This window comes from Benincasa hispida, chromosome 12 (genome assembly GCF_027475165.1).
Source record: "Benincasa hispida cultivar pf3 chromosome 12, pf3_genome.v1.1, whole genome shotgun sequence".
NCBI lineage: Eukaryota > Viridiplantae > Streptophyta > Magnoliopsida > Cucurbitales > Cucurbitaceae > Benincasa > Benincasa hispida.
In genome coordinates, this window is record NC_143489.1 from 68,178,029 (window position 1) to 68,201,367 (window position 23,339).

Sequence of the window (23,339 nt, forward strand, 5' to 3'; positions counted from 1 at the left end):
CATTAGTCTAAATGCTCCCTACCCTTTGCGGCCGCCAATAGGTCTGTAAATTATGCTCGCTGCCTCTCAAGCCTTGAATTTATTACAAATTAAACCTTAATTTTTAGTATTTTAATCTCTATTCTTACAAAGATTGCAAAGGTTTAATGAAATTTCCTACTAGATAGATCAATAAGGAACAAAATAATCTACACTACAAAGATTAATTTATTGCAATAAAAATTGACATTTAATTTTGAAAATGTTTTAAATTTGAAATCAATTAAAGTATCATTAGGTAATAATTTCATTTTTTAATTAAGTCTGTAATTTTTATTTATTTCACATCTAAAATTCTTGATTTATTATCTACTTTTTGTCTATATTTTCAAAAATCAAGTTAAATTTTGAAAACTAAAAAAATAGTTTTTAGAAAATTAAAAAAAAAAATGATCAAAATTTCAACTCTGGAATAAAAATATGCAAATCATAGTAAAAGATGGAAAGAAATAAGTTAAATTTTAATAAACCAAAACGAAAAACATAACTGCTATTATTCGACGTCTAAATTATTTCAAATTTGAAAATTCAAAGACTAAAATACCAACAAATTTAAAGAATTACTGTTACAAATTTATACACTCAAGAAGCCTCTCAGAGTACTTTTTTTTAGAAAGTTGTTTCAAAAGGAATGTTTTCAAACTGATTAATAAGTGTCTCATTTGATAACTATTTCATTATCTTCTTAAATTGATTAATAAACATCTCATTTGGTAACTCCGTTTCTAAAAATTAAGCCAGGTAAAGAACATTGAACATTACACATAATTTGTTGTTGCTAAATTATCTTCACCTGGTAAATTCTTTTTTAAAGCCATGTAAAAGAACATAATTTCTTGTTGCTAAATTGTATTATGTTCATACTGTCAAATTAAAACTTCCCAACTGCCAACTTGAGGATAGCTTATTTGATTATTATGTATTCTCAATCAAATAAAAGGTTAAAAATTTGAATCTTCACCTAGTGAGTTCACCCTATATTATTGAACAAATAAAAGAGAAAAGCAGATGTTAACATAACTCGAAGTTGAATGTATTTGTGTCATAGAAAGTAATGAAAGAACAGTAGCAACGACATTGGTCTTCAGGACTCCATCACGACCTCAGGTCTCATAGAAACGAAGCTCTACCATAAATTCCCTGTGCTTTGGTGAATACCAAGCAATGGCTTTAGCTGAACCAAGGACCTGTAAAGCATATTCCAAGGCAAATGTAGGCTCATCCACTCCTAATAAACCCCACCCTGCTTTATTCAAATCTATTGCAACTCCTGAATCTGCTCTAAAGCTGACAGGTCCAGCGATCTGCAACCAATGTTTCAAGAAACCACAAAATTCTCATATTATGCATAGTTCCCAATCCACGGCTTATACAAAGTTGTAAAGAAGGTTTTCCAGGTAAAATTTTCTATACTAGGTTAACGTTTTCATACTCCCTCCCCATTATTGTGTGTCACATCAACATATTTTAACACACTTCTAAAAATAGAGTGAGACTAAGTGGGTCAATTAATATTTATGAAAAGAATATATTACCGTAGTACTAAAATTTTCCCCTTTTTCCATGAGTTATTGCCACCCAGTTCAATGGAGACATGTATTATCATTCACCTTTCAAATTTCTCCAAATCCAAGGAAGAGTTCTACCAAGTGCTTAGAGCTTAAGTTATGGATTACGGGTTCAACTCAAGACAATTTCACAAAGAATTTCCAGAACTCATATGAACCAGAATTTCCCAGATCCAAAAAGCAGAACAGGATTAGCAAAACGAAGACTTTTTCTTTTTTTCATTTTTATTATTATTGATTTAGTCTACACTCAGCAGCTGAATGGAAGACGAACATACCTGCTGCTGAAGGGAAAATCTAGCACTAGGCAAGGTCGCTCTCACAGATTCGGTTCTTGGGTGGCGGGAGTTGGAAAGATCATCTATCAAAAGCATGGCTCCTGAAAGAAACTTGGAGCCAGAATGGAAATCCATACGTGCAGAAAAACAGGTAAGATCCAGATATTTTCTTTGAAACATCCCATACTGAGCTGAAAAGGAAATGGAAGCGAATACATCTGCAAAAACAGTAGATCTTATTCTAGAAGTCTGCAGGTAAAGTCCCTTAAATTCCGGAAGACTGTCTTGTGCTGCTGATCTAATCGAATTGTCTCCAAAGTAGGTAGTAGCCACAGCACCTTTTAAGATCAATAGAGATGGCATGCCAAAAGTTAGTAGAAATTGCAAAATATAAAATTTCGAAGGAATTGCTTGAGGATTCATACCATCTGCAAAACTATATAATAACTAAAGTATCTTAAAAAGTATAATTAAATTTCTTTTCCTGATGCAAAACAACAATAGTTCTTTTTTTAAAAATAAAAAAATAAAAACCGTACAGCAAAAGAGAATTTTGAACATGAAAAAGTTAAGGATGCACTATGATGGTTTCTGATTTTTTCAAATCCTTGCATTTCATTGCCCAAAGGCCAAAAGATAGCAATTGCATGTGAAACAGCAAATAAAAATAAGGTTGCAGTTACAATGTGGTCCTTGAACTATCCACCATTTTGCTCCTACTATTATCAATATAGCCTCAATATATCAAAAAACTTCAATAGATTATTTTCATCAACCATCAACCAGATTGAAACTGACTAAATATTTGGTCTAATAACATTTAGATTATTTTCATATGTTCTTTTGGTATCCATGAGAGTCCGAACCAGCTTACATGCACCTCCACTAATTTCACGGGACAACCTACCTAACCCTACAATATTTTGGTGTCAAGAAAATTTGTAAGATATTAAATCGGTGTGGAATGACTTTTTTCAGGAGTTTGGCTTTGCGCTAGCTTGTCAAAGGGATGTTCGTCCGATGATCAAGGAGTTCCTCCTCCATTGCCTTTCAAAGAGATGCCATTTTCTTTGGCTTGCGGGGTTGTGTGCTCTTTTGTGGAATCTTCTGGGGAGAGGAATAACTGAGTGTTTCGTGGTAGGGAGAGAGATCTCAGTGAGGATTGGTCCTTGATGAGATTTCATGTTTCTCTATAGACTTCAGTTTCAAAGACTTTTTGTAATTATTCTCCAGGAAATATTTCTCTTAGTTGGAAGTCCTTTATCTAGAGGCTCTGTAGGCTTAGTTTTTTTGTACGCCCTTGTATTTTTTCATTCTTTTTTCAATGAAATTAGTTGTTTACATTAAAAAAAAAAATAATAATAATAATAAAATTAAAAAAAAAAAAAAAAAAAAAAAAAAATCTAGGTAGTCACATGGAATCCATGACCTCTTTAACCCTTCATCAAGGTCATGCCCCCATTAACATTTACATTATTTTCTATGAACACCAACACCTAAACTACTGAGATACTATTTAAAAAAAAAATTGAAAAGGTTAAGGTTGGAACCTTGAATCTTGGAGGGCTAGTGAGATTGTTTAAAGACAGAATTAAAAAATATCAAAGATTTTAAGGGGCTAAAAAGTAAAAATATAGAATCAATCAAAAGTTTCGTTGAAGGAAAATCAGTATGGATTCATACCAATGATCCCTGATAATGAAACATGAGGAGTTGATAGGAAAATGTCATACGGTTGCACCATCTTTAACTTCTTGGCATTGCTTCTCCAGATTTCCAAGTTCTTCTTAAAGGCAAAAGCAGCTTTGGCTGATAGACCAGGAAGTAGACACAAAGGAGATGAACGGGCCTGTTCACTTCCAGATTGCGAGGGAGACCCAGTATTCTGGTGCATAGACAAATGATAACTTAGACCCGATTCAGAAGCAGCAGAACCTAAATCAACAACTAGTGCAGAAGGCACATCCCAATATTTTCCAGATTTGTCCACAAAAAGTCCTGGAGAAAATGCCTCCATTGTTAGATCATGATGAAGGAACTGCAACGAGGTAAATAACAATCTACATCAAAACAAGAACAAGCAACAGACAGAATCAATAAATTCTACTAATAAGGGCCATCATACATGCCTTGTGGTGGAATACTGCTTTTGTTCGAACTATTTCATTGTCACCATATCCATCGAAGCTAATCATCAAGGAATCATCAGGTGGTAACAAGATATCAGAAGAGATACCAAGAGCATACAAAGACCTATGGCAAAGATGCCTTCCAATGCATTGCAGAAATGAAGAAAGCGACTGACCCATGTCTCCAACACCAGATTTCTTAAGAGAAGAGATGAATTTCTGCAAATTGAACTGGCCTAAGAGAGTAACAGAGCTGCAGTGCTTTTAAGGCCATATTTAATGGAGAATCAATACAATGCAAATTTATATATAAGCATAGAAAATGAGAAAAACCCAAAAACAGAAAAGAGAGGATTGAGTTACCCAGAATCTGAAAAGGGGATGGAGAAGACGCGTTGGAGAGAGAAGCCATGGGAGGGGGAATAAGAAGGAACAAAAGGAGCGGCCATGAAGCTCTGCATGAAATCGATCTGCTTAGCCCTGGAAAGACGAACGCCTCTGGATAATCCCAAAGGAAGTAAGTGTAAATGAGAAGGAACAGGGGAAGCAGACCCATCGAGTGTTCTAGGTGTTGAAACATCCAGATCCCAAAACCCTTGCCCGTCCATTGCCCATCTTAGCTTCTTCATCATCACCTTCACAAACAAAACAAACCCTAAAATTCAAACCACCATATCGTAGATTCCCCGTTCTTCACCACTTGAAAACGATTCTGAAGCAATTCCACCATACCTTATCCTTCTACTACCTCTACTCATGTCGGCTTTCAAATTCAAATTTCCGATTAGCAGATACCATTCCCTAAATGCTAAACCCTAATTTCCCCCAAATCCCAACTTCCACACACACCTTTTTTTTCTTTTTAATTAATTTATTTTTACCGATTACCCAAATCTTACCGTTGAAATGTGGTTTGACTCAAAATTTTGAAAATAAGGATGTAACCAACCTTTTACTTGTGTAACGTCCTTACACTCGGGCAACTCCTTTCCCATTAACTAATCTAATACAATATTGTATTAGAATTATTCCTCCTTTACTTTCTTGCTCGTTCTCTTATTTGTATTTATGCTCGCCGCTCTAAAAAAAAATATCGACAAACAATTTGTGACATCAAATAAGTTTTTTTTAGTACTAAAATAACAAAAATTATTCTTTTGGCCATTAATTCTCCTTTATAACTCAACTCAATACTTCAAACCTTTCTTAACTGATTTTAACAATTTGATCGACCTAACATTTAGGATGTAAAATTGGATTTATTCGTCTGCGTTGAGGCTCACTAACTTCTTTTTCTCTATATTTAAAATTTTAAAAATTTTATTTTACAAATGACACAAAATACTATTCCATTTCAAATTGGATAGTGTCAATCATGTCCTTAATTTTAGGTTAAATTATAATTTTAGTTCATAAGTTTTTTTCTTGATATTTTGTCCTTGAATTTTAAGTATTACAAATTTAGTCAAGTTTTTAAAATTTGAGGATCTATTAAATAAAAAAAAATTAAAAGTTTAGAATTTCATTAAACATAAAATTTAAATTTACATTTAATAGATCAATTAGTTTTAAAATTTTCAAATTCGTTAGAGAGTACGAGACCACATAAAATTGAAAGTTTAGGGAACTTGTCAAACTCTTAAAAGTTTCGAGATCAAATAGACACAAACCTAAAAAAATTGGAAATTAAATTTATAATTTCGTCTACGTTTTAAAAGATTTTATTTTAACTCTTACGAGTCTTAACTTTGCAACTTTTTTTTTTTTTTTAAAAGTGTCTTTTTTTATTATTTTAAATAAAAAAAAAAACAAGTCAACTTATTTACAAATATAGCTAAATGCCACTGTCTATCGATGACAGACCGCGATAGACTGACTATCACAGTCTCTCGATAGAAGTCTATCGTGATTTATTGCAGTCTATCACTTATAAATAGTGTCATTTTACTATATTTGTAAATAGTTTCAGCAATTTTATCATTTAAAATAAATATCTTATCTTTTGTTAAAATGGAAGACATAAATTGACGTACTACAACATATAATAAAATTTGAGAGAATTATTTCTTATTGATATTATTATTTGACGATATATGAGATGAAAAATTTGAAACTCTGACATTGAGATCAATAATATAAATTTTATGTCAGTTGAATTATGCTCATGTTGACAAAATTAAGAGAATTACATAGAGTAAAGTTGGAAGATACACATCAATTCATCTGCCATCTAACTATTTGAAAGGTTAAGATTAAATATCATTGTTCATTTCAATTCGAAAAATATTGTTGATATCATTTAAAACTTAGATTAAATATCATCGTTCATTTCAATTCGAAAAATATTGTTGATATAATTTAAAACATAGAGTTATTTTTTACACCGTTATCACACAAATGATATTGTACGATATGCATGCCTTCCAAATTTTACACTTAAGTTATTGTGCCAATTTCTACTCATCATTTTGATTTTAAAAAAAATCAGGGAATTTATTTTGTCGACAATTTGTTTTTCAATGGTTTACTTAAGTGTTTCTATACACTTAAAAGTAAATGATGTTATATATGCTTTCCATCTGAATTGTCAACGATGTACCCAATTTGGATAATCTAGTTTTATCGATAGTTTGTTTATCGATCTCCCTATCATTAAAGAATTGAACAAATGGAGAGAAAAAAAGGAAGGTATACATATAAATTGTTTTGAAATTAGTTTTTCCTTTCCAATTTAAGATAAACTTCAAAGAAATTAACTCTTTTGGGAGTTGAAATTTCTTATATTCATGCTCATAAAATGAAAAAGTTCATCTTGCTTATTTAAACTTCTATATTTAAGAAGATAGGAAAAAAAGAGGAAAATGAAAAAAATTCTAAAAATTGAGGATTGAAAGGAGACTACGAGGGTATTGAATGAGGAAAAAAAATGGAGAAGTATTATGACATAAATTGAAGTAGATTAGATTGAGAAAATGGAAGAAAGAGATGATAGAAAGAGATGATAGAAAGAGATGATGGAGTAATGATAAATGGTGTGTCCATTAACAAAGGGCATCTTTTTAACACATTTTTTTTAATGTTATGTATATTAATGCAATTTCTAAAAGTTCAACAATAGTTTTAATGATAAAAGTACTTTTTGAACTTTTCTTTATAAAGTTAAGGGTATTTATGAAATTTTTGAAAGTTCAAAAAATATTTGACACAAATTTTAATAATTTTTATCAAAAAATTAGCCGTAAGGATATTTTTATTTCATTTTATTTATCATTATTATTATTTTATTTAAAAGTTTAAAAACATTATTTAAAAAAATTACAAAGTTCATGAATATTTTCTATTATTTACTCTATAATTTATATGCATTGTTTTATACATATTTTGATTTAAGATTAAATGAAATGAATTTATAACACAAAATATTATATTTAGGTTTTTGAGTGACAAAAAAATCAAGTCAACCAACTAAAACGGATCAAACCGATTTTGGTTGGTAAGCTCAATAAGGGCTCAAACCAACTTAACCGGCCGACTTAATAAAATCAATTAAAGAAAAAACAGCTTTTACCTGCAGGGTGTTTATTTATTTATTTATTTATTTTTTCCAATTCTTTTGCAGTTTTTCCCCCAAGATTTCATCTTTTATACTCTTATCTCTCTTTTTTCTTCTCTTTGTTCTTCTTTTTCTTTCTTTTTGTTTTTCTACTTGTCTTCCTCTGTTCTCTTCCTCTTCTTTTCTTCTTTCTTCCATTGTACTTTAAATTAGCCAGCTTCCCAAAACCAACCAACCATCAGTGTGGCCGGTTGGTTGGTGTATCCAAACACTTCTAAACCGACGAAAACCGACTATAAAAAACTGACTTGTTAGTGATTGGTGTTGGCTAGGGCCAAAATACCAACACTGACCAATAGGTGCTCATCCCTATTCAACCCTATTCACATTTTTATAACCTAAACTTCACAAATGATATGACCATCTATTTATTTATCATTTTGAAATTAGTTTAGACAATTGAGATTAGTCCAGAATATTCAAATCTACAGCAGGCAAAATGATGTCCTTTAAGAGAATCTTAACCTAACTCGAACACACCTTACATACCTGAACTAATCAATACAATATTTGCATTTCTTTTATTGAACCTTCCACTATATCCATCACCTTATTTAGAGATAGTCATACGCTATATCAGTTTCTTCGGTTGGACTTATCTGTCAATAGTGGTTTCATCATGCGAACAGTAGAATGAATACGAGTCATGAGCCAATGTCTGCAAAAAAAAGGGAAGTCATTCCCAAATACCATGCTAATAGAAAATACCACGCAATTCAAGATCACTATTAAGTTAAAATATGAACCTGTTCTTGCGAGCGGAAATACGTGAATGGCGTGTAGTGTAAGAAGTTCGAAACCCTCGAAGTGTATATATCTGCATACCTGGAATTATTTGGGAAGAACACCATTGCTAATATTGTTATATCCTACAATTTTATTCCTCCAAATTGAAATATGATATAGGAGACAGAAGAATTGCTTACTTCTCAATTTGTCTCATCAAATGGCTTTTATCCCATAGGCCTGCCCGGGAAAGAAAACCCCACCTATGCAGAATATTAAGAGTAGGTAAAATCTAATTTCCAAAAAAGTCAAATCAGGTTATGTATTGTTCTGCTAGGTACCGGTTACTGACAGTCTCGAGATGAGAACAAGAATGCAGCAGTAAGAAGACAAGGGCTAATCCTACAGTATTTATAGTTGAACTTGAATACATGCCATAAAGCAAGAGCGAGAATCTGAACAAAGAAAAAAAAAATCAAAGGAAAAAATTTGCAGATTTGATGAGGAAGAAGCGAGGGGAAAGAATGAGACTTCAGACCCTCACGTGCACTTTGGGGACAAATGGGTACTTTCACATGCATATGACTTAGGCACAGGCAGAAGGCCATTTTTCAAGCATTTTTGAATTTTGGGCCATTTTTCATTTGGACCCCTCAAAAAGGGCCATCCGTACAAATTTCCAATATTAATTCGCATATGATGCTCACTCTTTTCCTCCTGCATGTTCTCAAGGAAATCCATATTCATGTTTTTTAAAATGGCACCATGCCTTTGTACTTCTCTTGTAATTATGGAAATTCACTTTGTTATGTGAAAAAATCTTTTAACAATCTTCAGTGTCCTCTAGGAGTAAGGTTCAACAACTATCCCATTCCCCTTCGACAGATTGGAAGCAAAAAGAAAAAAAAAATCAGCTCTACAATAAGCAAACAAATGAACATGAAAATCAGCTCTACAACAGGCAAAAAAAAAAAAAAAAATCAGTTCTACAATAGGTAAACAAACAAATAAAACATCCTTCTTCGCTGTACTTTATTATGGAATCTTACCTTTTGTTGAATAGATCTCCATCGGCTTCTAGCATTGGAGCAATTTTCTGGTCTAATCTTTGCATGACTATGAGCAGCTTTTGCATGCTTTCAGTGAGTTCCTCATCATCCAAGTTAGTCGCTGCAAGGGTCTGAAGTACGCAAAATAATGAATAACGGATGAAAATCACGTAGCTTGAAGAAATTTGATTTCAAGGCCCCATGAACTTAAGATTTCTCATAATTACAAGAAAAGTTGAACACCAGTGAATAACATCCATCTCATTTTCCCACTATGCTGAAAAATAAAGTGATTTATGTTGCATGGGATCATAAGGTAATAACTATTGAAACACGATTTAGCAGTGAGATGATAATATTGGGATCCATGCTCACAATCTTTCTTTTGGTTCTCGGCCTGTGATGAAACCAGGTATAAATACAGTGAATGGTCATGAACAAGTGAGGAGAAAATTGCAAGCCATTATGAACTCCTGAACAATAAAGACCAGGTTTCCCACCATCCGAAGCAACCAATCTCTTGTGTATATGTATAGTTAAAATCCTATTTTGGTGCCCATACTTCCATCTTTTTCCATTTTGCACACACATATACATACATACATACATATATCTATGCACGTGTGTATATAAACACATATATGTATATGTATATATGTGTGTGTGTAAAATCTACACTAAGTTTTTAGAAAATACTCATTATATCTTCGTAAGGGCAGCATAGAAAGATCAAAAATCAAAGCTTACTTGAGCAGGACGACCTTGAGTACGCCTTTGCAAAGCAAGCCGAAGTTGATTGAATAGATCCCCAACGACTTCCTTTTGATTTATAAGCTCAATGAGAGATGCTCGATGTCCACGACTATGAATCAAAGCACTATACTGCACGATCAAATGTCAGAATTCAACAATTGTTTGTGCTAGAAAAGAGTGATAGAAAAGCATGAACAGAAAATCATTAATTGATCCAAAAGTAATTTGGACCAAATCTTTGAACTTCCAATATAAAGCACCACCCTAAACAACTAAAATAAAAACCCCATTCCGATTAGAGTTCTACTTATTTTTCATGAGTTGTAACTTTTGCCTGTTATCTTCCATTTCTTCCTACAGTTTTCAAGATAGAAAAGACGCTGCAACTTTGGAGGCTTGATTCTTCCAGTTTATTCTCGGTTCAATATTTAAGCTCTATTCATACACACTGGATCTCGGAGATCTATTTGTCTTACAATTGAATCTAGATACCAGTTGTGCCAGCATTGCCATGGTAATGGACACTCTACATCTTTCTGGAAAGACTCATGGTCAAACCATGGAGTTATTGCAATAATCTTCCCATGTTTGTATCACCTTATATCTCATCCAGATATATAAGGAATAGGAACCAGGGCCCTTCAACGCTTGAGTGGTGTAGCCTTCAACCTAAGGTCAAATGAGACTCCTCTGGACAAATGTGGAGACTACGCTTCTTTGTAGACTGTGGTTTGAAAGAAACATGAAAACTTTTCAAGGGAAGAAGGCTAGTCAAAATGCTTTTGGAGATCTAGTTGGAATCTAAGCTTTGATGCTCCCTATCAAAAGCTTTTTGTAATTATACTTTTTCTCTTATCTACGTCAGCCTAGAAGCCTTTATTTATTTATTTATTATTATTATTATTTTGCAATCCTCTTGGCTTGGTGAGGATAACACATCTCCATTTTTATTTTCTCCTTCTATTCATTTATTTGTTTTTCCTTTTTTAACAACAAACTTCTCGGTGATATAATGAAAAAATTCAAAGGAAACCTCATCTCCATCTTTCTTGTACTTCTCTTTCGGTAATGCAAATATTAATTTCTTACACATAGAAGACAAGGGAAAAAAAAAGCCTGTTACCTTAGAGAGTATTTAATAAAAAAAGCATGCATACATAGGTACAGTTGCAACATTATAGGGAAACTTTCTTAACCTTTACTAGCGGTTAAAATTGGTTTTTTCTTCTCTTTCTTTTTTCCCTTTATATCTAGAAATTCCTCAATAATAGGAAAGAAATAAGAAAACTATGTGAGCAGACAAATCTGCAGAGAAATTCCATGGACAAGGAATGATATAAGCAATGATGGAAACTACCTTCTCTATTTTCTGTATTAATAGTTTTCCGCACATACCTCTTCTTCCAATTCTCGTAGAATTAATGCTGTTCTCCAGCGCAAGTGTAATTTAGATTGGCTTACATCGGTGTAAATATGATCACCTACATACAATATCTCATCACCATGAATGTTTAAAGAATTCTCAACCATTTGTGCGCTGCCACCAGAGTACAAGCCCCCTGCAGGTAAAGCTGATCAAATAAACACCGATATCGTAGCATATGCATAAACACAATATAAAGATGTTTATATAACCTGGCAGTGAAAACTACTAACTTTTTCTTCTAGTAGTGAAAAGTTACAACGTGCAACACTCCTTTCTTAAGAGTTGAGTAAAAATTCCTAAAACACGAAATAAGCCCGATATCCTTGAAAGTTACAAAAATGAACAGCATTAAAAGGTCCCCCTTTCTTGATGAATTGTTGAGGTCTCCCTTCTTTTGTAAATCCCTTTTGATAATGAACGCAGCTTCTTATATATATAGAAAAAGAACTGAAAAATAGGTGTAGGATAGAGACTGAAGCACATTAATTACCTGCGACAGCCTTGAAGCATGGGCGCATGAGACCCTCGCCAGTCACCACCTCGTACAATGGATGAGACATCTGGAAAAATTCTGGCTTTCTTGCTGAGACTATTACCTAGAAGTATAAGTCAGGTATGTTTTTTTTCCATTTAACAAAGGAAAAAGGAAAAAAAAATCATTCCTAAAATGAAAAGTTACAACAGAAGTTAGGAGTATCTTTCGTTGGTAGAACACAAATAGTCCAACAAAAACCAAAGTTCATAAAAACAACTCAAAGTCCATTTTCAAAATCGTAAAGCTTTCTTCCTAGACCTAATTTTTCTGAACAAGAAACAAATTTTTCATGGATATACGAAAAGAAAGAAATCAATTCAAGGATGCTAAATTTCGGGAGTGAAATGAAAGCAACTCAACCAACAGAGTGAAATTCCTCAAGAATTACGAAAGCCAAAATAAAGCATTGAAAAACAAAGTGCCAAAAAAGGAAAAAGAAAAAGAAAAAGAAAAAGACCTATCCCAGAAGTAGAACTACAAAGATCCAAGAGCCACTCAAGCTATCTGTCAACAACAAAGACAGCAGAACCCACCACCCGGTGGACAAAACTCTCGTAGAGAGAACCAATAAGATTCTAGCAAAGGAGACTACTTCAACAACCCTAACATAAGTACAACCCTAAACCAAGGAAGACATTGCTGAAGAGCTTGAGGAAAGAAAAAACAAATGCACGACAATCTTTCGGAGAAGATAGATTGGGAGCTCACCCTCATGTCTTGAACAAACTATCAAGAACACCAAAAAAGTATTACAATATGAACAAAAAAACTAAAACTCAACTTACTATATCAAATAGATCTCGCCATCCCATATCATTTGGAAGGAATCTATTAAAAGAATGCTGCATCATTTTATCTGTGTAATGATAATCCGAGTTGGTGATAAGCAAAAGCTTTTTTCCAGCCTGATGCAAAAAATTTCTCAAGCAATGAATACAAAATCATGAAAACCAATATAATAACCAATTATAACTTATGGGCTATACCTCTTTTTGATCCAATAGGGTCAATGGCAGTACAGGGTCAGGCTCGACAAATAATTCAGGATTAGACATTATCTCACTCTGTGAATATCATGAATCAGTACATGATAATCAAATAGAACCAGTAACAAATAAAACACTTTGTACAATGGAAGTATATACCTTAAGCTGACCCTCGACATGTGCCCTGAATAGTGCTTTCCCAACAGCCTGTGACCCAAGTTTAAACTTAAAATGTACACGTATAACAAATTTTATGGAAATGTAGTGTAGAAGCATTATACCTTGTAGAGTCCTTTATAATCAAGTGGACCAAGTGCTGCTCCTATGGCTCCATCATCCAATCTGTCTACCATCTGAGAGAACTCACACCACTTAATGAAGAAAATACATTTAATATACAAATGGAGCAACAACTTGACATTAAGCCTGCATCTGAACATAGAAAAAAGTATTTCATTGAACAAAATCATGTATAAGAAGACAAGCATCCAAAGGAGATCATAGAATAATAAATACTCTCCAGTTACCGTTTATTAAAAAGGGAAATAATTATTTAAAAATACGAAAAAAATAAAAGATAGAAAAAGCTAATGCCAAAAAACTACTTCTAGAGCCTGTGGTTTTCTTTAGTAGGAAACATTATGCCTAGCCAAGAAAATGGTAGTGAAACAGAGTTTTAGAGCGAAGTTTTCTCTTACTGTATTTTTTTTATAGGACTTAAAGCTAATCCTCCAATCCAGTTACTTAAGGAGGGGTGTGCATAAACAACTAGAGAGTTAATTATGCAAAGGATAAGGAGGATAGGTACGGGTAGAAGAAGTATATAAGGTATAGCAAGAGTTAGAAGAGAGGGGTGGTTATCATTTTGTGATTACTCTTTTCTCTATCAAGATAGTTCATGGAAAGACGCTTAAAATTTCGCTACCGATTCAAATTTACTTTATAAAAATCCTTTTTTCCATTGCCAAAGTTTGGTGTTCTCTTTTGTAAATGTTGTGACCCCCTTTGATTGGGCCCTTTCTTTTTCTGGGCCTCCCTTCGCTTTGGACGTAGGTGAACTGGAGAGCACTTATATAATATTGTTGTTGTATAAGGCTGGCTGTTCTACCCTTTTTCTGTACAAATTTATTGTCTAACACGGCCATGATTTATAGATTTCACCCTTAACAACGGGGGGCAAAGGAATTCTTAGTTCTTTGGAAATCCTAAGCAAAGCAATTGACTAGTGACAAAAGGCAAGACGTAACAAGAGCAATGCTTAATAATAGAGTAAATCACAATAGGAATACCTGCATATAAGCAACAGCCTCTGATACAGAAAATAGTGTATTTAGGAACTCCCATCGATTCTCCTTACGCAGATCCACCAATTCCCTCCCATAAATCTCACTATGCACAGAACATTAGTATCAAGAGAAAATTTAGCTATGGTTTCCCTTTGCAATGCGTAATATGGCCAATATTAACAAAATCTAGCAACCTAGTCTACCAAACTCAATCTTATGGGATAATTTGAGCATTAGATAGGAGAAACACAAACAAAAGATACAAGGAACAAATATAATAAGATATGAACAGAGTAACTACCTTGTTTATAAGAGAAATGCAAATTGTAACACATCGGATTCTGGAAACGAAGTATATGTATTATAATATAAGCAAGTAACATTTACTACAATATATATTGAGCCATTATTCTATATTGTAACATATTTATTATTCCCATGCTAAAATTTTTGTTTTAAACTATGACATTTGTATGTGAATACAATAAGGAAAGAAGATAAAATTCATTAGATATAATACAGCAACAATTTTTCCAAAAAAGAAAAAGAAAGAGAGAGGAAAAAAAAGACATAATACAACAATTATAAGTTGGTGGAGTGAATGACCTCTTTCTAAAAATGCAACATCTGATAAAAAAAAGGCTTCCAATAAAATCTTAATACAATTAGAAATCTTTAAAATGCCAAAAAGCTGGACAATTCAAAGTACTTCAAAGTATTTCTTGATGCCCATCTCAAGATTCAGAAAATTATATAATGGTGATGATATGAAGTACATACATTCACGCGTAAGAGTGTTTTATACGATCTGAGAGGTAAAAGTCATAGTTTTAGCCTGGAAAAAGGTAGAGCTAACATCTTATTACAATTTAAAGGACTGGCTGCATGCCTTTCATCGAATTAATGCCTATCTAGCACAAAAGAAGTTCAGAACAAAGCTATACTTAAACATATACCTTACATCTCGAGTAGACAGCATCTTTGTTCCATGCATTGCTCTTTTTATATAACCAAAACGATCAGCCTTTACTAAGTTACCTCTCTCCTTGTCTATGACAAGGCCTCTTATAACCTAATTAAATATTGAAGTGATAAATGCAGAAACAATGGAAACATACGATATTAGGATCAGAAACAAAGTCCACCACAACAATTCTTAAACTAGCTTAGAAAGAACTATTACCAAATCTGGGTCAAAAGCAAGTCCATCGACGGGGAAACCCATGTTCCTTAAGTTTTCCATACAGTAGTCATAAGCTCTTCCCTCCCAAGCCTGAAGGAGTACATGCATGTTTTTCAAAAATAATTAAAGGATGGACAGACATTAATGTGAAAAGAAAACGACGGCTAAAGAAAGAGTTAAGTTAGTGAGCAATATTTCAGTCTATAAAAGCACTGACCATTCTTCTCATAGGAAAGAGATCACTAGCTAGAAAATTTCCCTAATCAGTTTCCCGTGCTTAACGGATGCAAAAATATCAAACACAATTACCATGACATTATAATGCATCAAAGTGTAGTCCATGTCGTATCCAATGGCACTGATTGATCGAAGATTCAATGTTCGGCTACAAAATATACCATGTGGTGAATTTCTTGATGAAGGACTCTGCAAATTAACATTTGTGAGTGGAGGAAATAAAGTGTTGATGTTTGTCTACCAATTTTTTTTTTTTAAATCATAATAAAGAAATATGAAGGAAATGACAAAATCAACCATTTGGAAATAAATAATAAAACCATAGAACAATAGTTTAAATTTCCATTGTAAACGATAATATCCTTGGGGAATCGGTCATTTCTTCCTTATATACATTGAATTATAGAGCCCGTGGAAGCAAAAATTTGAAGACTGGTTGCCAATGCATAGATTAAATATGAAAAATCCTATATTTTGTGCCTACCAAAAACATGCCTCGTTCTTTGGAAGGAAGCAACTGAATGAACTTATTTTTTTCCTTGTATGAATTGGAACAAACGAAAAAATAAGAAATAAAGCATTTAAGGAAATAGCCATGAATAGTCAACAATCTCCAAATAGGGAAGGACGAATAGGACCTAGTATGAAACATATAATTCACAAACATATAACCATCATACTTCAATTAGGTTGTTCTATTCAATCCTACTAGCCGAGCACATACAACGAAGCAGTAGAGTCGTAGACAGTCAAATCAAATTCAACGCTAAAAAGCCAGCATACTGAAAAAAACTTCAGAAATGCAGAAAAGCATGTTGGAAATATGTTGGTTCGCCACTAACCGGGATTCCTAAATCTCTAAGAAGATCCTCCGCTTCATGTGCCTCCAACCTCGCAACTTCCTCGATTGGACCTTCTAAGGTTTCTTCACCATCTACGCCTGCACGAAAAATAAAAACGCCACTTACTCAAAAATAACAATCCTGAACCTCACATAATTTGTCACTAATAGATAAAACTTGGAGTAATTGTAAGTACACATGTGTAAGATACCGAAAAAAGTAGCAACGCAGTAAGTAAGACAAAACGAACCTAAGTTCTTCAAATTCTTGTTTACTATCGGCCTAATTAACAGCGAAATGCCGAAAACAAGTAGACTGTTGAATCAGTTCGAATAAGCAACAAATAATACAGGAATTAGCATATTTCACTTGATCAAAGAGGAGTTACCAAAAGCCTCAAGATGTTCGAGTTTGACATTCATATCTCCTTTAGTGCTCTGTCCAAGATAATCAACTCCGGACTTGGCCGACGACGTGACAGAAAATACATCACCTCCAACACCTACTGATTTGGAATCCATGGCGCACAGACAGAGCGTCATCTTCTGAGCTCTGCGCGAAGTCAACAACTGCTCTTTGTTTATACGACCAAGTAAAGTGACTCTGGTAAGAGCAGGGTTCCCCAGAGAAGCGGCCGCGGCCATTGATGAAGGATTTCACCGTCCTGCAGATTCCCGAAAAAATCTGCAGAAAACAAGATTTTCTTTTCTCTTTCTTTTTCTTTTCTTTTCTTTCTTTCTTACAGTCGGGCAAGAGAGAAAGATGAAGACAAAGCACGTGTGAAAATTGGGAGTGCTTAAAGAATAATGCAATCAATATGTTCTAAGGGTGTATCCTCCAACTAGTAGTTGAATTGGGAAAGGGAATGTTAGTTTTATTTATGGTGTGTTTGGTATGTAATAAAAGTAGAGAGTTGAGTTAACTTAGTAGAGTTAAAATTGTTGTGTTTGTTTGCAGAGTTGAGTTGAGTTGTAATTATTGTGTGTTTATTATGTTGAGTTTAGTTGGAAGTTTTGATGCAGTTTTTTTGTGGATGAGATTAGTTCTATTTTTTTCTGTTTGTTTTTCTATTTCATTCTTTTATTTTTTAGTTTTATGTTTTGCTATTGTTGACTAATTTTCAAATATATACATATTTTCTCAAATCATTTATGAGGACAATTTCAATTTTTTTCTCAATTTGTAGAACATAATATATTATTTTTCATATATTCTTTTCAAAAATTGTAATAATTCTAATTCTCTTAAATTGATAAAACATACCAACAAAATATATTTCATATTACTACTCAATTAATTGGTATATTGTATGTATATATATTGAATGTATGTATATATATTAAAGGTAATTATCCCAATTACTAATTGATATATTGTATGTATATATATTGAATCTTGCTAACTTAACTTTATTATTTCACATATCATACAGTTTATTTTTATATAATATGGATAGGGTATTTGGGGGATCCAAACGGCAAACATGAGGGAAGAGAGAAAGAAATGAAAATAGAATCAAAGGTTTGATCCTATATATATATATATATATATATATATATATATATATATATCAGATCTGGATCCAAACAACAAAGATGAGGGAAGAGAGAAAGAAATTAAAATATATTGATTTTTAGGGTTAGTTTTGAGGGATAAAAAAAGGGAGTTTTGAGTGGGTAAAAAATGGATTTTAATTGATTTTTATGGTTAGTTTTGAGGGGATAAAAAATGAGAGTTTTGAGTGGGTAAAAAAGGTATTGATTTATTATCCATATTTGTTAAGCTCGTAAAGAAAACCTATGGGTTTTAACTACCCATCCAACCCAATAACTCATACCAATTTATCAAACACCTCCTTAGTTTTAGAAATAGTAACTTTGTTGACCTTTTTTCTTTTTTCTTTTTTCTTTTTTCTTTTTTTCTTTTTGCCAAAAACATTCGTATTATATAAGAGTTTTAAATACTATTTAGTTCCTATACTTTTAGCTTTAATTTATTTTCATTTTTAAAAAAATGGAAAAAAAAAATGAAGAAATCAAAATAGTTACTTTTTAAAAGTATAATGACTAAAATGAATCAAAGTTAAAACTTTGGATCAAAGTATAGAGATCAAAATGAATCAAAATTGAAAGTAGATGGACCAAAACGAATCAAAACTTAAATTACAATGACCAAAATAGTATTTCAACCGATATAAAACTATATTTATCTATAAATACAGCAAAAAAAGATGTCTATTTGAGCCTAGCTTAATTGATCAAAGTCGACTATTGTTTTTCTCTTTCCTTTTTAGTAAAGTATAACAAAATGCACAACCAACTGTTTACTTAACTCATTAATAATAAGAAGAGATATGCTATATCGAAGAACATTTTTTTAGATCAAATAACAACCTTGACAAGATGTCAAACCTGCAATCATATGACTAATTTTATTCTACGCTCTAGGAAAGAATGTGACAAAAAAGAAGAATATCAATAGCAAACACCAACAAAAGAAAATGTAACGACCTAACTTTCAATTATGCTTTTAGGGGCTACTATATGCATGCATAGGCTTGAAAATAAATTTATCGAAGAAAATTAAATAAAAGACATAAAATTTTTATTTCATTAAATAAAACTCAAATAATAAAATCCTGAAAACTTCTTTCAAGGTACCCCTGACTCTAATTTAAAACAAATTGAGCAAATAAGTAAATTAACAAATAAATGGAATAACCAAGAGTTCTAAATGCTAGACTTGTAAACCAAAACACATTAAATAAATAAAACATAAGTGCGGAAGCGATATCATATCCCATTGGTGGGGTCACGGATCCCTCCTATCATTTGTCAGTCTGGGGAGAAAAGAATGAGTATATAAATATACCCAGTAAGCGACCCACTATTGAGCCCACTAGGTGAACTATTAGCCTCCCTATTGGGACCCAACTGCGCATCGTAGGCATAGGTATAGACATAAGCGTAAAGGGAAAACCCGAAGGCACGCTTTTATAGGTAGTGACCCTAGAGGGACACGATTATAAATATAAGTGGTAGTCCCAAGGGAGCACCGTACATAGGCATAAGGTGTGAACCCAAAGACTCACACACATGTGATATGCATAACACAAAAAATGCTAATAGTCACTATCAATCTCACATAGGCATAAGCATATAATCAAAGTTTTGATCATGCTTAGGTTTCAGAACAATCTCACAATTCATCCATCAATCAACCATTGCAACAATACATAATATCAAAACTCCAAGACATAAACTTAAGCTTCCAAAATTCCAACTGACCAACAAGCATGTCATAATATTCCCAGCCAATATATGAACCAATACTTAACACATACTTGGGTTCAGGGGCAAACCGACAGCAGGTAACTTACCTCAATGAAATCTAGTGTAACAATTTAATCTCCCCTATTTGCTTTAAGAGACCTTGAAACAAGCACTACTAACTGGACCAAAATCAATTTAAATTTTCACGCTATAACCCATACAAAAGAAATATCCAAAAATCCTAAAATCAACTATCCAATATGTATTAACCCCTAAATACTTCAGATTGTTAAACAATAAACCTAACCTTATGCGTGACACTTAATTCCAAGGGCTAAAACCCAAATTCCAGCAACCCAAAAACACAATCTTACCCACAACGTGCGTCGAAAATGCCCCAATTTTATCGTCGAAGCTATTGGATGGTGTTAAAAAATGCCTCGAGACTCCGATTTGAACATCAACACATCATGAGTATAACTTAAACTAGACCAGCCCAATGGGTATTTTAAAAACCCATTAAAAAAAAAAGGCAAATAAACCTTAAATCTCACCCCAAAATCCAAGATTTCGCGAACGGAGGCGCTGAACAAATGGAACGTGTCGTGTCTGGAAGAGAAGCTAGAGCCATCAACGAAATCCAGGTGGCGAATGGTCGGAGATGGCGTTGGGCAGGGGCTGAGGCGCCACTAGAGCCGAGCGTGCACGAATCGGACGACGAACGACTAGAGATGGCTTGTATTTGAGGGCTTCCGATCGGCGGGCGTGGGCGGCTCAATTCAGTTGCGACATCTGGTCGTGGTTGGATTGACGACGAAGACTCGCGTCTGAGGCTTCTAGTCGTGCATGAACTCACGGGGGAAGGGGTGAAGGAAAACCAGTAATGGTTTCGCAGCGAATGTGGGGATCGATCCTATTTTTTTATTCTTACAGAATTTTAGAATTACATAATAAAAGACAGAGAGATTATGCATTAAATCTAAAATTTACAATATGAATTTGAGGGAAATTGGGGAAGAAATATACAAACCCTTGAAGCTAATTTCTTCATGAATTCCCTCAAACGAATCTCGAACCTCTTTGATTTCCAAATGGTAGACACCACCACAAAAGGGAACCTTCTATATTCTCTAGGTTGAGAATTGATAGGAGTTGTGAGCTCTGCCCAAGATGTGGAAGAGGGAGAGAGATTGGGAGGGAGAGAAAACCTTTTATTCTCTGTGAATTTCTACATAGAGTAATTACAGGGGAGGTCTTCCAAATCCACAAAAGATGGAAGAAGACGATCAATGAATTCCACACGCACACACTGCATGTTTCTTGAGAGGAATTAGGGGGAAGGAGTCTAATTTCTTCCCTTTATATATATATATATATATTATATCTGAAGGAACTCTAACAGGGAGAGAACCTTTAGAGGAAGCGGATCGACCAAATTATATTTTCATTGAATATAAAGTTTTACAGTAAACAATTAAACAAGATATGTATTTATTTCCAAATTACAACATGCTAAATAAATGATTAAAGGGTTTAAAAAAACCTCACATTTGAAGACCTTTTCTTCACGTTTTCTCTCGAACAAATCAAGAATACCTTGAAGACCTTCTTTAAGATTAACCTTGAACAAAACTCGAACACTACCACAAAAATTACCTTGGTATTCTCAGGGTGAGAACCCTGAAGTGGTAGACTCTGACTATTTTGGTTAAGAAGGAAAACTTAATGTGTAGGAGTAAAGATTGAGAACTTTTAAAACTCAAGACAAAATACAAAACTCTTTTGTATTTTTCTCCACTATTTCAATTGTCCAACCAATAGCTTAGAAGAAGAAGAGGAAGAAAACTTTTCTGTCATTATCCTTGTCATAAAAATAACCACCACCCACTTACGTGGGTGGAGATAAAAGAATGGGAACGTAGTTGTAATTCCATTCCTCACTATTAAAATAATGTTAATACAAATATAAATATGACAACTAACTCATCATATTATTTATAAATATTAATTTATATGTTATATCAAATATAACATATAACCTATAGTTTTAATATTATATCACATACAATATAAACTATAGTTTCTTTTCTCTTTTATGTGGCATTTAATTTAAATCTTATTTATATTAAACTTAACAATTATGAATCCAATTCATAGAAACTATATTTGAATCTCAAATATTTATTTCCTCCCATTAAGCTATAATGTATCAAATACATTATGACAATTATATCATACATAATTGAAACAACATAATTACATCATATATAGTTAAATCCCTCTATTAATTTAAACAATTCAAATTAATCCAAAAAATTATTCTAAACTAAATCCTATTGAACTACCAAGGGGACCTCGTGGATTTGTAGCTTGAAGCTCCAACGGTACATGAATAATTATTAAACTCTTTGATTACATTATTCACCATCTGTTAACTGTCGGACACTCCACTAAAGACCGACAACTGCACTCTTCGTACTACAGATATATTTCTATGTCCATTGGATATAACCAATCAACAGTACGATAGCCCTTCATAAATTGCTCGTAAGTACAACTAGGCCAAATTATCATTTTGCCCCTGTAGTTACTGTTGGGATTGGTGTCCTAATTCTCCCGGAGTCTCGTTGTTTTGTAAAGATGCACATTGTTAAATGAATAAAATAAGTGTTATTTAATTATGGTATTTACTCATATCCAATAAACAAAGCTCATTGGTTATCTTATGTGAACTTAAGCATGTATATTTGATATACAAGTGGATCATGCCTTAAGGTGGGATACTTGATTCTGGTGACACTACGGATACGACCCGCTTTGTAGAGGTTTGCAAGTGTTGTAAACTACTACAGATGGTAGATCCTGACCATTCGTGTAGAGATGTGGAACGGGGGTGTCCTATACAAAGAGTTTGTATAAGACCTAGACCACAAGATGACTAGACTCTGTATATAACGCCGTTGATACTAGAGACTTGCATCTCACCTAAACGACCATAGGTGACATGATCTCAATCCTGAGTGTTTTGTGAACTCCTGCCTTTGAGGGCGATCCTTTGATTAGTATGGGTGAGAGTGGCCAGATTACCAACTCAACATGCCTACCTTTTTGGGGACTTGTCTGATCTGGGAGCTGGGAACTCAATCCACAAGAAGGAATTCACTCCTTTCCCAAAGCAGGGATAAGTAGAGAGATTGCTCTCTTAAGGGCTGATTTCGGGGCTTGAACATAGTGGCCACAACTTCTCTTTGGAAGAGAAAACTCAGTCATAGTAGGACTATGATTTATGTTCATTAGAAGGATCAGTGGTACTTAAGGAGACATATGTAACTACAGTGGCATAACGGTTATTGGCCCAGCTGTACTTACGAGCGATCTGTGAAGGGTTTTCGCATGCTTATTGGTTAAGATGGACAC

The 23,339-nt window shown here is 33.4% G+C and overlaps 2 protein-coding genes across 3 annotated transcripts; both read right to left on the bottom strand.

Annotated features, from left to right (window-relative positions):
- Nucleotides 1–932: 932 nt before the first annotated feature.
- Nucleotides 933–5,049, bottom strand: PDE320 (pigment defective 320). Of its 2 annotated transcripts, none has more exons than XM_039019942.2 (6): nucleotides 4,964–5,049; nucleotides 4,378–4,649; nucleotides 4,015–4,267; nucleotides 3,569–3,923; nucleotides 1,886–2,223; nucleotides 933–1,343 (listed from the first exon to the last, which is right to left on the bottom strand). In XM_039019942.2, the coding sequence occupies exons 2-6, from the start codon at nucleotides 4,644–4,646 to the stop codon at nucleotides 1,143–1,145; spliced, it is 1,416 nt and encodes a 471-aa protein (XP_038875870.1). In that variant the 5' UTR covers nucleotides 4,647–4,649; nucleotides 4,964–5,049; the 3' UTR covers nucleotides 933–1,142. The 2 variants fall into 2 exon arrangements, with proteins under 2 accessions (XP_038875870.1, XP_038875869.1); XM_039019941.2 differs by lacking the exon at nucleotides 4,964–5,049 and adding an exon at nucleotides 4,747–4,882.
- A 2,922-nt stretch (nucleotides 5,050–7,971) lies between these two features.
- LOC120067125 (HAD-superfamily hydrolase, subfamily IG, 5'-nucleotidase) lies at nucleotides 7,972–17,500 on the bottom strand. Its single transcript, XM_039018553.2, has 17 exons — nucleotides 17,039–17,500; nucleotides 16,651–16,748; nucleotides 15,881–15,997; nucleotides 15,572–15,661; nucleotides 15,345–15,460; nucleotides 14,392–14,491; nucleotides 13,384–13,455; nucleotides 13,262–13,309; nucleotides 13,103–13,180; nucleotides 12,902–13,021; nucleotides 12,072–12,177; nucleotides 11,551–11,714; nucleotides 10,150–10,284; nucleotides 9,403–9,533; nucleotides 8,554–8,616; nucleotides 8,374–8,452; nucleotides 7,972–8,285 (listed from the first exon to the last, which is right to left on the bottom strand). The coding sequence occupies exons 1-17, from the start codon at nucleotides 17,292–17,294 to the stop codon at nucleotides 8,223–8,225; spliced, it is 1,836 nt and encodes a 611-aa protein (XP_038874481.1). The 5' UTR covers nucleotides 17,295–17,500; the 3' UTR covers nucleotides 7,972–8,222.
- Between the last annotated feature and the right edge of the window lie 5,839 nt (nucleotides 17,501–23,339).

Excerpts from the sequence above, each read along its gene's own strand:
- PDE320 (XM_039019942.2), bottom strand. The coding sequence starts at position 4,646 with ATGATGAAGAAGCTAAGATGGGCAATGGACGGGCAAGGGTTTTGGGAT. Across the intron at positions 2,224-3,568 it reads TTCATTATCAGGGATCATTG|GTGCTGTGGCTACTACCTAC; the intron begins GTATGAATCCAT and ends TGATCTTAAAAG. Across the intron at positions 1,344-1,885 it reads GATTTTCCCTTCAGCAGCAG|ATCGCTGGACCTGTCAGCTT; the intron begins GTATGTTCGTCT and ends CATTGGTTGCAG.
- LOC120067125 (XM_039018553.2), bottom strand. The coding sequence starts at position 17,294 with ATGGCCGCGGCCGCTTCTCTGGGGAACCCTGCTCTTACCAGAGTCACT. Across the intron at positions 12,178-12,901 it reads GGCGAGATCTATTTGATATA|GTAATAGTCTCAGCAAGAAA; the intron begins GTAAGTTGAGTT and ends TTATACTTCTAG. Across the intron at positions 8,453-8,553 it reads TTGATGAGACAAATTGAGAA|GTATGCAGATATATACACTT; the intron begins GTAAGCAATTCT and ends AAATAATTCCAG.